The 13,327-nt window shown below is 40.4% G+C and overlaps 1 protein-coding gene across 3 annotated transcripts; it reads right to left on the reverse strand.

The window, feature by feature from the left end:
* Positions 1-2,445: 2,445 nt before the first annotated feature.
* Positions 2,446-13,279, reverse strand: gxylt1b (glucoside xylosyltransferase 1b). 3 transcript variants are annotated; one of them, XM_051392872.1, is made up of 7 exons: positions 12,171-13,279; positions 9,894-10,101; positions 9,616-9,747; positions 8,956-9,207; positions 8,600-8,723; positions 8,244-8,416; positions 2,446-3,891 (listed from the first exon to the last, which is right to left on the reverse strand). In XM_051392872.1, exons 1-7 carry the CDS (start codon positions 12,371-12,373, stop codon positions 3,730-3,732), a joined length of 1,254 nt encoding a protein of 417 aa, XP_051248832.1. In that variant the 5' UTR covers positions 12,374-13,279; the 3' UTR covers positions 2,446-3,729. The 3 variants fall into 3 exon arrangements, with proteins under 3 accessions (XP_051248832.1, XP_051248834.1, XP_051248833.1); XM_051392874.1 differs by having other exon boundaries at positions 10,822-12,308; XM_051392873.1 differs by having other exon boundaries at positions 9,894-11,294; positions 12,171-12,284.
* Positions 13,280-13,327: the final 48 nt, after the last annotated feature.

A 13,327-nucleotide genomic window follows, 5' to 3' on the forward strand; every position in this document is an offset into this window, starting at 1 on the left:
CCAGATGGTCTGAAGTTGCCAAAATCCATTTTTTTTAAAGCTGCACTAATCAATTTTTTTTTCTTTTTTTTCTCTTTTTTTTTTACAGAGAATAATTGCCCGACTTCACCTGCAGTTCCACTCAGCTCTATGGATAGTTTTTTGCTTCTTTGGGCTCTTTGTTTTGATTTTACGGCCCACAGCTTTACTGCAGTAGTTCACTCTCACACTCTCACATAATGTCATTTCCAGCAACAAAAAGAAGCTCATATAAACCCACTATATACTACCTTCCCAGCACCAAACAACAGACAATGCTAGCGACTAGCTGGTGAACATGAGGCGCACTTAGCAGCTGTAGAGCCAGATTTTTCCCTGAAGACTTGATGGAGACCAAAACAGCTAAAATGAGAGTGACTATTGGACTTAATGTCTCTCCTGGTCTGCTTGATGTCTAAATGTTTGCCAACAGGTTTGCCATATAAAGGGATTATATGTGAATGTTGTGTTTGCAGCTTGTTGTGCTGCCACACACGTATGCTGGTTAAATGAAACCTCTGCTTACAGGTTTTAGGAGTACTACTGCGTGTGTGAAAAAAGATGTATGAAGCTTTTTGTGGCTGAGCCTTAAGTGATGTCCTTTATTAGTCTGACAGTGTTATAGGAGAGCAAAGCTTAACCAATGGAGGAACTTTTAGTAAATGTGCCTTATCAGATTCCGATACTGACACAAGCAGCAAATAAGTATGTCATAATAGTGAAATGAATAAATGTTAAAGGGAATGCAGCAATGAAAGGATATTTCTTTAGTCTCGGTCTATAACATGATTGAGGCCTACACCTGCTTATTGCAAGTGACAAGTGTAGTGTAGGTGGATTAGCAGCAAAGGTGCCCCCTTGACCAGTGAAGATATAAATATGATGAGGTAGGTTGCTCATGCAGCACTTATCCACCACTTTAGGTTCTTTAGCTTTCAATTTATCTAAAAAGAAAATGTGAAATAGAAAATGAGTTTCTCCGTTTTTCATGCAGAGCTCTTTGCAGCTCAGTGGGTTTTGTGACATTTGAGATTTTTCTTTATATTAGTGTGTGTTTCACCTAATACACTTCATAATCAACCCACTATTTTATTCACTGCTATACTGTACTTCCACCAAATGGTGTACATGCCTGGAATATATTTGTTTCTCTACAATCTCTCTGTTTCTGTTTTCTTTTGATGCCTCCATTTTGAGGTCCAACGCTGTTTTCAGGAAAGCAATATCCAAAAGATAGAGCTCTGAGGCAACAAAGTGCCCTAATTGCTATATTGGCTATGACAGCCTTGTTCTTTTCTTTCATCACTAACACACTCCATCAACCTTTTCTCTGTCCTCCCACTGTGCACTCATCTCTCCTCTTCAACGTGTTGTCCTGTGACAATAGAGAAAAATGGGCAACCTTACCTGGATTTGGAAAAAAATCTATTTCTCTTTTTCTTCATCACAAACACAAACACACACACACACACACACACACACACACACACACACACACACACAGTTAATTATTCTGTTATGTGCCTATTTTCCCTCATCTTCCCCTCTGCCCACTCTGACCCCACTCTAAACGTTGGAGGTCACATATTTATTTTGAATAGTTTCTCTTCCAGCCGTGATGGCACAAAAGAAATAAAATCAGAGTTATTTATTACCGTATAAAACAAGTAGTTTCAGGAAAATGAAACCTCGCAGGATGGATGATATTGAATTTTTCAACAGGGTGCTCAATTCAAGCCATTGTCTCCCTCTCCCTGGGGAGCTGGCCTGTTACATGTTGCATTTAAGCACACAGGTCAATAAAGCTAATTGATAAGCTCTCATACGGATATATAGTGATAAATGAAGCATATTTCTGGTGCAATGAATCAAACTACCTCTGGATCCATAAATGAATGGTTGCATCCCCGGCCTAATGGGAATTAGCATAAACTCATTCCCCATAGTCAATGCCATACAGTGTCACAGAAAGGCACCTATACGGCTGCGTTATTGGTCCATCACTTACACTTTATGAGCACCTCAGAGCTGAAGCAGAAATGGTGTAGCACTGCTGGTGGCTTAGTGATAGATTATTGGCAAGTCCATTGATCTGGCCGAGGAGGTGATGGCAACAAAGCATCAATCTTCTTCAAGTTAGATCTTTATGGAGTAAGCTAACAAAGATGCAAAGAGGTAAGAGTGGTAAGAGAAAAAGGTTATATGAGATGCCTTTACTTGATCCACAGCCATTAACAGTTAATTATATTTAGCATAGTTTTTAATTCAAAACTCTCAAACTGTTTATATTTAGTTTCTTTAAATTGTTTTCCTTATAGATATACCATTGTTAATTATTTCTCCCACATCTTTCACCCTCTAAGCACTAGTGGACATGTCAAAAAATGCTGCCCTCTGGTGGTTAAAAAGGACACACTGCAATAGTAATTCATCAAAACTGAAATAATCTTTAATGTAAAAAAAAAAAAATCCTATAACACAATGACATATAAACAAGTACACACGTCACAAAGGATATCCTTACATTACAACCATACCAACATAAGCACTGATAATAACATTTTGATTTCAACCCTAAGTGTTCAAAATACATTCAACGGTGCAAAACCCATAATTATAGTAATAAAAACAAAATACTTTGGCATCAGGAGAGAAACTTGTAGCTTATTCACTTGTTCAGTAGCAATGTATGCTGGCTCTACTGTGGAGCATAAACTCATAAACAGGATATTTAGCATATCCACACATCTATATTGACGAAAATACATAAGTATATACAGATGGGTGACAATATAAAGGAAACAGACACCTCCTAGTCTCTGGAACCCAATCCATTTCTTTCATTTGTCACCCATCTGTAGAATCCAGTTATTCAGCAAAGTTCATGAATCCTGTCTGTTCAACACAATATAAGGAAATTCATTAAAGTTAACTAAAACATGTGTAGAGTCACATGACCCGACATCACTACAATGTAGAATGACATTATACGACATAAAAATGACCTTTTCTCAGTGAAAATAACAAGTAAGACAAACATTTAGTCAGGAAGACAGTACTCTGAGGGTTCATACACTCAACTTCTGCCACTGCAGAAAATCACATATGGAGAACTACTCCAGAAACTGTTCACATAATCATTTTACACAGTTGAGAATTCAGAAATTATTACTTTTCCATGCTTCTCTAAAATGACTTCTCTTCCATCTTGTTGGTAATAAAGTAGTTTCTGAAGGTTGAAAAAGTGGTCTAGTGCATACATCTCTCTCAAAAAAAGGGCTCTGCTGGAAGCCTTTGTCCAGTTGTGATATGATTTTTGTCTCTTTTAATAAGAGTGTTTCACAAGGTTCAATAAATTCTCCAATATGGAAAGTCAAGAGCTACTCTTCCAAACTTTTAAACATCTTTTGCACCATGACGAACATTCACCAAAGGCACTGAGAGGATAAAATTATTACATGAAAGAGACTAGATGCTTGTTGGTTTTAAAAAAAAGAAAATCCCATTTCTTTTGACAAAGTCAGAAAAAAACCAAACCCGGCTTTTAACAGCGAGGTTCAGCTTGTAAGATTAGAAGTAAGCTGTAGTCACAACCGGCACTGCTTCCTTGTTTTTCTGACCAGGCTTGTAATAAAAAAAAAAAAAAAAAGTTAGGCTAAAGCACCGTCTCTCTCCTTTTGGCCTCCGTCCCGTCATTGTGATTCATTTTTGTCACCGTCCACGCGGGGCCTTCCTGTTGATGTTTGTCAGGCTGTGTGCCAGTCTCCTGGTGAAGAGCGGGTGGGATTTACCACAATAAGTGTGTGTCGTCTTCAACAGTTCCTCCTCCAGAGGATCCAGCAAAGAGGTCACCGGGTCGGCACCAAAGGAGTACTAGAATGAAAAAACAAATTCATCGATTTGGTGTGATGTATAGTATCACTTAAACAAAGAGATGAAAAGGGACTTTTGGAATGTGCTTTAACAGAGCAGAATACAAACCGTGCTAAAACAAGGAATTTTACTGACTATAAAGACAAAGTGTGTGGTATGAAGGAGACTTTTGTGCATCCATCTGGTCTCATGTTGCCAAGTAAGATGCCTTGTACTCTCCTATATCTCCCTGTTTCTTCAGAAAGCGGAAAATACGGGGGTGGTGGTTGTCTTAAGGTTGGAGGAGTGGGCTTGGAAACTTGAAATGAGCAGCTGAAATCCCAAACTGCTGTCAAAACTCCCCCGAGGACGACTCACAACCCCTCCTGTTCCAGCAAAATTGATCAGATTCCCTCAGTAAGTAAGCAAAGTGGTGCTTTGGGCAGCATTTCTGCTCGAAAGATATCTTTCCCTGGATAAATTAAAAACTAAATCCGCGAGGCATGCTGAACTCAGATGGGACTCCAAATCTAATCTGATCGGTCAGCCGGGCAAAATATAAAGGAGTCAGCGTTGTTGGAGTCAGTTTTATGCTATAGGCTTACCGTCCAGTGATAAGCGGGGATTACAGAAGAAATTTCATGTCTTCCCAATAATGAAGGAGCCTTTACAGCGCTCCGAGGAAATCAAAGGGGAATTACCATTTTTTATGCCAGCTCATTTGCTTGCGGTTGGGTCCCTGATACTGGGTCACAAAGAGAATGGTGTTTTTTTACGAGCGCGCACACACACACACACACAAATGCACACACCCACCGGTCATAAAGTTGCATTTACAGTTGGTGTATTGATTTTGCGTGGCTGATGGGGCACTGTTGGTGTGCAGGCTCCGACTCTAAACGTACCATCGGCTGTAAAAAATTTAACTGCTGCTTCCTGGGCTCAGCTTCTTGCAGCGGAGGGAGGAGATGCTTTATGACAGACAGGCCACTGTGGTCTGTTTGAGACACAGACGGGCAGACAGACAGACAGACAGGGAGGAGCACTGCCGTTTGTATTCCCATTTCTTTGTGTGAAGATACAGGGCTCCAGTTTTAATAGTGTTTTTTTATTGACTTAATGGCATTAACAACAGATGGATATAGGGCTGATTAATCTATTAGTTTGTCAACAGAAACTGAACAACAACAATTTTGATAATTGATTAATCATGAAAGTCATTTATCAAGCAAAAATTTTAATCATCCACTGGTCCCAGCTTCTCATATCTAAGGAGTTGCTACTTTTCTGTGCAACAACAACACAATTTGGAGCAAGTCACCTAGGGACATGTTGACATTTTTCTCTATTTTGTGACATTTTATAGATTGAAACCCAGGAGGGATTAACTAAATGAAAATAATCATCAGTTGTCTTGCTGTGGACACGACTCTACCTTCGTTTGATATTGGCTTTTTGATGATGTGTAGGACGTCTTTGCTATTTGTATTGGGGTGGGCGTTTTGTTTTGGTGAACAGAAAGCGAGCTTGTGGCTACCTTAGCTCAGGTAAGTGATATCAATTTCAACAATCATGTAAAAAAAGTCAAAATAAGGGGTGATCTAGGGATGGGGCGATGTACGACATTATCGCGTATCGCAATGAAGAACATTTCCATTATCGTGAATATCTTTGGCATGGCTTGACTTGAAAAAGCTGTCCAGCTCTCCAGTGTGCAGTCATATGTTGATTTCCTGATTTAATTTCAACAAGGGGACAAAAGGGAGCCTGTATCTTTCCAGTCAAGCAAAAATCCTAAGGCTCGGTTTGCCTGTGTTATCCCCCACAAAAAAACATTAAACCGGACATGTTCCAAACTACAGAACAGGGAGATGAGATGCCTATTGAGAGATGAGACGCAATAAATGTGTTTCTTAACTAAATCTGAGGTAAACTGTGTTTTAGTATGTTTTAGTAGATATGTTTTCATGAATATGAATATCTTGTATCACAATTATTTTGGCCAAGATAATACGTAATTGTCCAGCGTATGGGGTAAACACAGGTGTTAACAATTACACTAATTAAGATTCTGATCCAACTATTTGATGTCAAAACGTCTGCTGTCTGAAAAGGTCTACACTGCGGCATATTGCACTGCGAATAGACACAGACATTCTGACATGGCTCAGTTCCATTTTTCTGCTTCAGTTTCTGGATATTGTAGTACTGGCTCACTGTTACTTTGTCATGACTTACTGGGACACTTGAATAGAGCAGAGCCATTGTTCAGTGGTATTAGTAACACCTGTGCTGATGTTAGTCAAAATGTCCTGTCCTCGCCTGACCAGTCACCTAATTATACACCTGCTCCCAATATATAATCAGCCCCAGTATGTATGTGCTCTCCAACCACCACTCCCCTATTTGCCAGATTGTCTCTGTTGCCTGAGCTTTTCCAGAGGGTTCTCTCTTTAGCGTGCCTCTCTGTATGGCCCATTGAGATTAGTTTTTCCCTTTCATTTTCTCTGGTTTCCTTACAGCCCTCTGTTGAAGTTTGTGTTCGTACAAACTTGAATATCAGATGAAGAAGAGGCCTATTAAATTAGGCGTTTTGTTGCAGGCAATAAGCCCCGTAGAAAAATGGGATTATAATGTATCATATTTCAAAATTGAGCAAAAGTGCATTTGAGTTCTTTCCTGTACCAGTTTTCTGAAGCCTTGCACTTTTACTGAGCTGCCAATGTAGTATTGTCCTGTTATTTACTCCATAACACTACACAGATGAGCCTGAGGTTCTGTTGCAGATGAACAAGCTAGAAATGGATGAAAAGGTCTGTCCAGCGAGATTAAACACACAGAGGATCAATCTATACTCCTCCACCCTCCTGGCAAACCAGACTTAATCACATATCTATGAAAGTATCAATACCCACACAAACTATTGGATAAACTGTGTGCTAGTGCATGCTGTGGGCCCTTGTGTGAGTGTTTATGTTGACTTCATAGCAGCATATACAGCACAGGTACATGTGTGTGTGTCTACTGTCGCAATTGATCCTGTCCTATAAAGCTGCAGTTTTAACTGCAGGCCATGGATACGGTATGGATCAGCCATCGCTTTGATCTATGTTCAATGCTTTGTTAATAGGAAAGCAATGAGACTCCCAATGTTGATGGCTTCATTAAGTAAATGCCACTTGTGTCGTCAATATCATTACAGTGGTGTTAAACAACCCATAAACATCCTCATGGGGGAAATTAGCTTTTACTCCAACCTTCTGAAAATGGTGGAGATTTGTGCTTTCAATGCAGTCTGACGTCACTAACACTTACGGTGTTTAGGGTCAGCACCAATCCAAAATCTCATCTTGGAGGGTAAAGAAACGCGGCAGTGGACGAGAGCAGGTGTGTCACAGGGGTTATAAAAGGGCTCCTTTCATCAGATGTTGCACTAAATTACACCAACACTTTGAGAAGGCTCACCAGGCTCTTTTTTTTTTTTTTTTTTTTGTAACTGTACACAAGACTTTTAACAGGGTGCAGTTTTCAGTCACTGTTCTGATAGACACTTTATTTCCCAAAATGCCTTTTGAGAATTTACCTGACATTCTGCATTCAGTACATGTAGCTGGAAACAAAAACTGTAAAGCAACAAAACCTGTGATCATGACAAGAAGGCAAGAGCGAGCTGCTTCCCCTACTTGTGATGGACTGAAATATGAGGCTGCCTTTGCTACTCTTCTTGCGCCATCAATATCTTCCCAATATTACGTCTCTCTTGTTAAAACAGTCTGGGACAAAGCCTTTGAAGCCTCAGGGGCAGACACTAAAACCTTTTGATATTTTTTTTCTGTTAATATTTAAGTTTATTGACATTTTGTGGTTATTAAATTTTAACTGTAGACGAACTGCACGCATCTCTATGATTTCTTGTTAACTACATTTGGTCTTCAATCATTGTAAGTGAGACAGATCGCCAAACACACCCAGAAATGCAAGGACATCTTCAAGAACTTTTTTTTTTTACAAGTCTGTGATGAATATGGCTAAAATGTACAATTTTAAAAAAAAAAAAAAAAGCTATTAAAAGATTAATGGAAGTGCTGTTAATTTTATGCACTGGCAGCAACGTTTGATAACATTACAGCAGATAAATCTCAGCAGTTGATGCATCAGCTGTTTGATATTAATACAACCTCTTTTATTGTCTTTTTCCCCCTCTTTTATGTAGAGTGTTCTGTTTTTTACTGTTTTACTGTCATTTATCTGGTCTGCACAGAGCACAAATCCATGTTTGGACAGACATAAAAAGAAGCCTGTATTGCATACTGTGACTGAATTCACAAAGCCTAAAGATGGATTATCGTCTGAAATTGCCAATGCATGCCCACCTTTCGTATGGCCTCGTAAACAGCCCTGAAGGCAGGCTGCTTGTGGTCGTGGTAAACCCCTCTGTTCCCATGCAGTATGTAGATTCCGTCTTCTTCAGCTGACGCGCAATTACTGCCGTAGATACAGTGGTCTGGACGATAATTCCACTGGCACAGAAACTCCTGCAGGCACTCTGGGAATGGAGGTGCACAAACATTGAAGTCAACAAATCAGTCCTCAAGTGAATCCTGTAGACCTCGACAAGTGTCTAACTTTAAAAAATTTACATTTGGACTGTCCGTAACAATGAATGCCGCTTCAACTTGTCTTTGGATTCTAAAAAGCATTGTGTGTTTATGTTACAGTGCAGATTTACCAGGGTTGTGGTGGAAAATGATATTGAGGAGATCCTGGTCTCCCCAGGTTATGTTAAGTTTGTATTTCTGAAGTAGAGGCATCAGGAGCTCCTCCCAACGCAGCCCCACAGACGTCATGTCGTTCTGTCAACATAGACATGTATACACAACAGTCAAAAAGATGCCTTTACTGTGTCAGGATGTTCTCAAGTGCTGGAAGAATCAAACTAAATCCTTTCAGACTGTAGTGCCATACAACTGCAGCAGAAGGAGGACATCTTGTGGCCAATAGAAGTAGTACAATACTACAGTAAACCAAACGCCACCAACTAATCCTTTACTTTTTAAATTCTTAAAAATGTGCCTTTATTCCTACCTTGAAGAACCTGCTCCTCATCCTCGTCATGTTCATGAGCATGACCCCTGAGTTGATGCCTGTCTTGCCGTAGAAGGGGTGGCGGGCGAAGCGGTTGTACCAGGCGATTCGGGGCTCCTCGTGCTCCGGGGCCATAGCGGCCAGCTGGGTGGAATTAAACTGGGACAGGAATGCCCACAGGCGGTCTACGGGCTGCAGGAAGAGGATGTCTGAGTCGACGTACACGATCGAGTCGACGTCCTTTAGGATCAGCTACACAGATTAGAAGACAAAAAGCCAGATGTGACTTAATAATGATGAATAGTGCTCTGTTTGTTCTGAATGGTGCATGCTGCAGCGGCATGCCCCTCAGGGTAATAGAATAAAACACCTTCTTTTGCAAAGGTAAACTAATATAAAGTTATTATGTTATTTAATATATATGATGTTGAAGTATAAATTAATTATAATTCAATAAATACAAGTGAAGTTGGTGACCTGTTTTAAAATTAGGAAAATTAACCTGATATTCTACAGTTTACCAATCCAAATTTTATTGGAGGATTTGAACATATTTTCAAAGTTAGAGCTCCAAGTTTGCAAGATCTTGACTTCCTAACTCGGGTTATGTTTTGTCTTTAAAAAGAACTCTGAAGTGTCTTCTCTCTATTGGAAACTCACAGGTAAGAATAGCCTCTGAGAAGCGCAGGGTTTGAAGAGTTTCTTCCACTCAGCTGCGTTCTCACTGGGGAAGCTGATGGAGTAGACGGTGTAGTTGAACCTGGAGCGAATAAAACCAGGCCACGACTCCAACTGGAACACAGATAACACATTAAATTGCTAGTAGAGATATATACTGTATAAGATATGCTTGACACAAACTCTGTTATTCACAGTCAACAGCATGCAATTTGCAGGTTGGCTTTCAGACATTCATTTTGTACGCATTTCCTACTCACAGCTTCGATGAAGCTGGCGTGAAGTTGGTCTTCAGCGAAGATGTGCAGGTAGAGGCGCTTGATGCTAAAAAGCACAGCAGACTTGATCATGGTGAGGGTCTCCTCCAGCCTCTCCCCACAGGCCACTACGGCCAGGTGCATTGGAGGTTCGGGTCTGCTCTGAAGGCCGCCAGCTGCCTCCACCTGACCCCGCTGACGCATGATGTACCTGAGGGAGAGGAGGGAGAGTTGGACAGACGTTGTAATTGTGATGTGAAGTGTCTTTAGAGTACGGAGTGTGTATAGATTTAATACAATTCCAAGGAACTCTGAGTCCTGAGTATAATAAGCTTTCAATATTACATGGCGGGCACCTATGGCTTCAAATTATTTATGACCCTTGACGCCAGGCGGCACATGATTTGACTTTATTGCCTATAAAGCAAACACACACTCCACATTTCTCTTTTTGTAAAGCCATCAAGGTCAAGCCACCAGAGGATGTTAAGACATCCTCTGGTATACCACCCGTGCATTTCACTGCACATACTGTGCAACAAATAAATCCTTGAATTTTAAATTAGTAAAATGGTCTGACATCAATTCAACTTCCACACACTGAAAGTTTTTAATGTGTTTAAATCTTAAATGTCTTTACTCAGATTAGAGTTTGGCTGTGTGACTGGCTACCACCAATATGTCTATGTCCTGGTATAAACTAGAGCTGAAGTCAATTTGTAAGCAAACATACCACTCAATCTCTGATAGTGAAAGGTTTCCTTTTGTGTTAGGACCGCATTGGAAATAAGTCATGTGACTTTATTGCAATATCTTGATAAATTTTAGCACTGTGTGCACCTCTGGGTATTCTATGTTAATTTATTAAATAAAGGCAATCAATCAATCTTATGTAATAATGAACACTTATGTTTATTTCTATGATGTCTACTTCTTTCGTGGGGTGGTGCAGGTCCAACAGTCTGCAGCTGAAAACCTCCAAGACCAAGGAGACAGTGGTGGACTTCAGAAGGAAGAAACCACATCTCCAACCCGTGTCCATCGAGGGGGTCGATGTGGAGGTGGTCAGGACTTATAAATATCTGGGGCTGCAGCTGGATGACAGGCTGGACTGGACAGCAAACATGGACACTCTCTACAGGAAAGTGCAGAGCCGTCTGTACTTCCTGAGAAGGCTGGGGTCCTTCAACATCTGTAAAAAAAACTGCTGCAGATGTTTTACCAGTCTGTGGTTGCCAGCGTCCTTTTCTATGCTGTGGTTTGCTGGGGAGGAAGCAGCAAGAAGAGAGACGCCGCTCGACTGGACAGACTGGAGAGGATGTGGCTCAGTGGTGGGCACAGAGCTGGACTCTCTCATTTCTATTTTTCTAGTTTGTTTTCTCTCTCGGCACATATTTCATTCATCTGCAAAAGTTGAATCTATCCAATTTAATGTATGGCTACTGTGCTATAGGTTTAATTTTAATATATGTTTAATGTATGTCTAATTGATGTTTGTATGCTGCTAGTGGATGCTTGAATTTCCCTCGGGATAAATAAACTATCTATCTATCTATCTATCTATCTATCTATCTATCTATCTATCTATCTAGGATATCACTTAATGGAATGTTTAAAAGCAATTTTCTGACCTTTGATATGTTTATTATGCAATAGTATACCCTATGGATTGTATCTTGACTCACTGGATCAAGTCTAGCCTGCAGCCATGATGGCCATTTACAATGTGCCTTACATCTGTTCCTCTCCTCAAACACTAAGATCTGACAGTCAGGCGTGAAAACAAACAAAGCTGAACTAGCATTAAACATTGAATCCATCTGACTGGAGTCACTTCACATGATGTAATATATATAGATTTAATCCCCCCCCCCAGGTTTCTCTCTAATTTGCCCAGATGTAAGGCTGGCTCTGGCTGTGGGAGACGTACTGTTGCAGGCTATCCTCTGTATGACAACTGTACCTAATAACTTTAGTGACGTATCAATCAATATCGGATGCCAACCGGAGGGCTGCACGTGCACTCACACACCTGTCCAAGTCTCGCGTCACTACTGTGTAACCATGGAGAGATGTAAGGTTAGCGGACTGCATGAAGTATTACTTTGTTTGCATTGGGCCGTTCAATCAGCGTCGCATTCCTATACATCACAAGTGTCGTAAAGAGTAACGTTACACATTTTTCTCCATCTATACCCACACGAATCGTATTAAATGTGTATTTTCTCCTCGGTTGCACCCCGTTAAAGCAGGAAAGACCTGGAAAAAACCCAGCCTTACCTATTGTACCAGTGTGGGCTTTGGGGCCCAGTTTTGTCCGCGGCCCCTCGCCTGCCTCCGGGGACTCTCGGTTGGATGAAACCCCTCTTCGGTCCGTTTACTCCGACCGGTACGTCCGAGTAAAGCAGCTTACTGTAAACGTACAAGCCCGAAAACACGGCAAACACTGTGCACAGCAGTAGTGCACGAATGTAACGCCGCATTTTGGAGTTTGAAAACGCAACTCGGAGCTAAAGTCATGACACAGAAACTAGCGTTTAATAATAACTGTGAAGCCCGACGCTATGGTAACGCACTTCCGGCCAACGTTTAGAAAATAAAACTTTTATCAGGCGTTGCAAAGGCGCCATCTAGTGGCCACGTTAAAGCTATGCAACGCGCACATAATGCACATACTTGTCAACTTCTGGAAAAAAAATATTGCAGTAGCTCGGAGTCTAGATTACACATAAACTGAGCTCTTCTCTTACTGCAATACAATACTGTGCAACAATGTAAATGCACTAAAACATTTTAAGAGTGGAAAACAGTTCCACAGATGTCACACTCATCAATTTTTTATATTTTATTTTACCTTGCAGTATATTGTCTATGCCTTTCTGCTCATTTTATTATTTGTATGCATGTATATATCATTAAAAATCAACAGAATTGTTTTTGAAAGGTACATTTTCTATCCACAATGACCATGCTCAGTTAGACTGACCCAGGGTCTGTAATTATTGTGATTACAGAATGTCATTATAGGTATTTCTGGTAGAATTACTTTAGAATTTAGAATAACTTATTGTTTTTAAATCATCAAAAAAAAGATCACTTAGTTTCTTGATGACTATAATGTGAGGTAAGGAGAAACCATCTGCTAAGACAATTCTCTAAGCCTATTTCCAACAATTTCAACAATTTCGATTATATAATAGAGAATATACTCTTGATATCTAACTCGCATCTTGAAATATTTTCATCAGAACTTTTGATGCTTATTTTAACCCTTTCTTTAAGCACATTGTATGCTTTTATTTTGAAGGCGATGACACTCTTCCGCGTCTCCTCTGCAGTCTCTCCCCTCCGCTTGATACGCATCATGAAAAAGAAGCAGGAGGTCGGGACCCTAAATGGGGGGAAGGGTGGGAGCGATAAGCCAGGTTGCTCCCCCT

Source organism: Dicentrarchus labrax, unplaced genomic scaffold, assembly GCF_905237075.1.
Source record: "Dicentrarchus labrax unplaced genomic scaffold, dlabrax2021, whole genome shotgun sequence".
Taxonomy (NCBI): Eukaryota; Metazoa; Chordata; class Actinopteri; family Moronidae; genus Dicentrarchus; species Dicentrarchus labrax.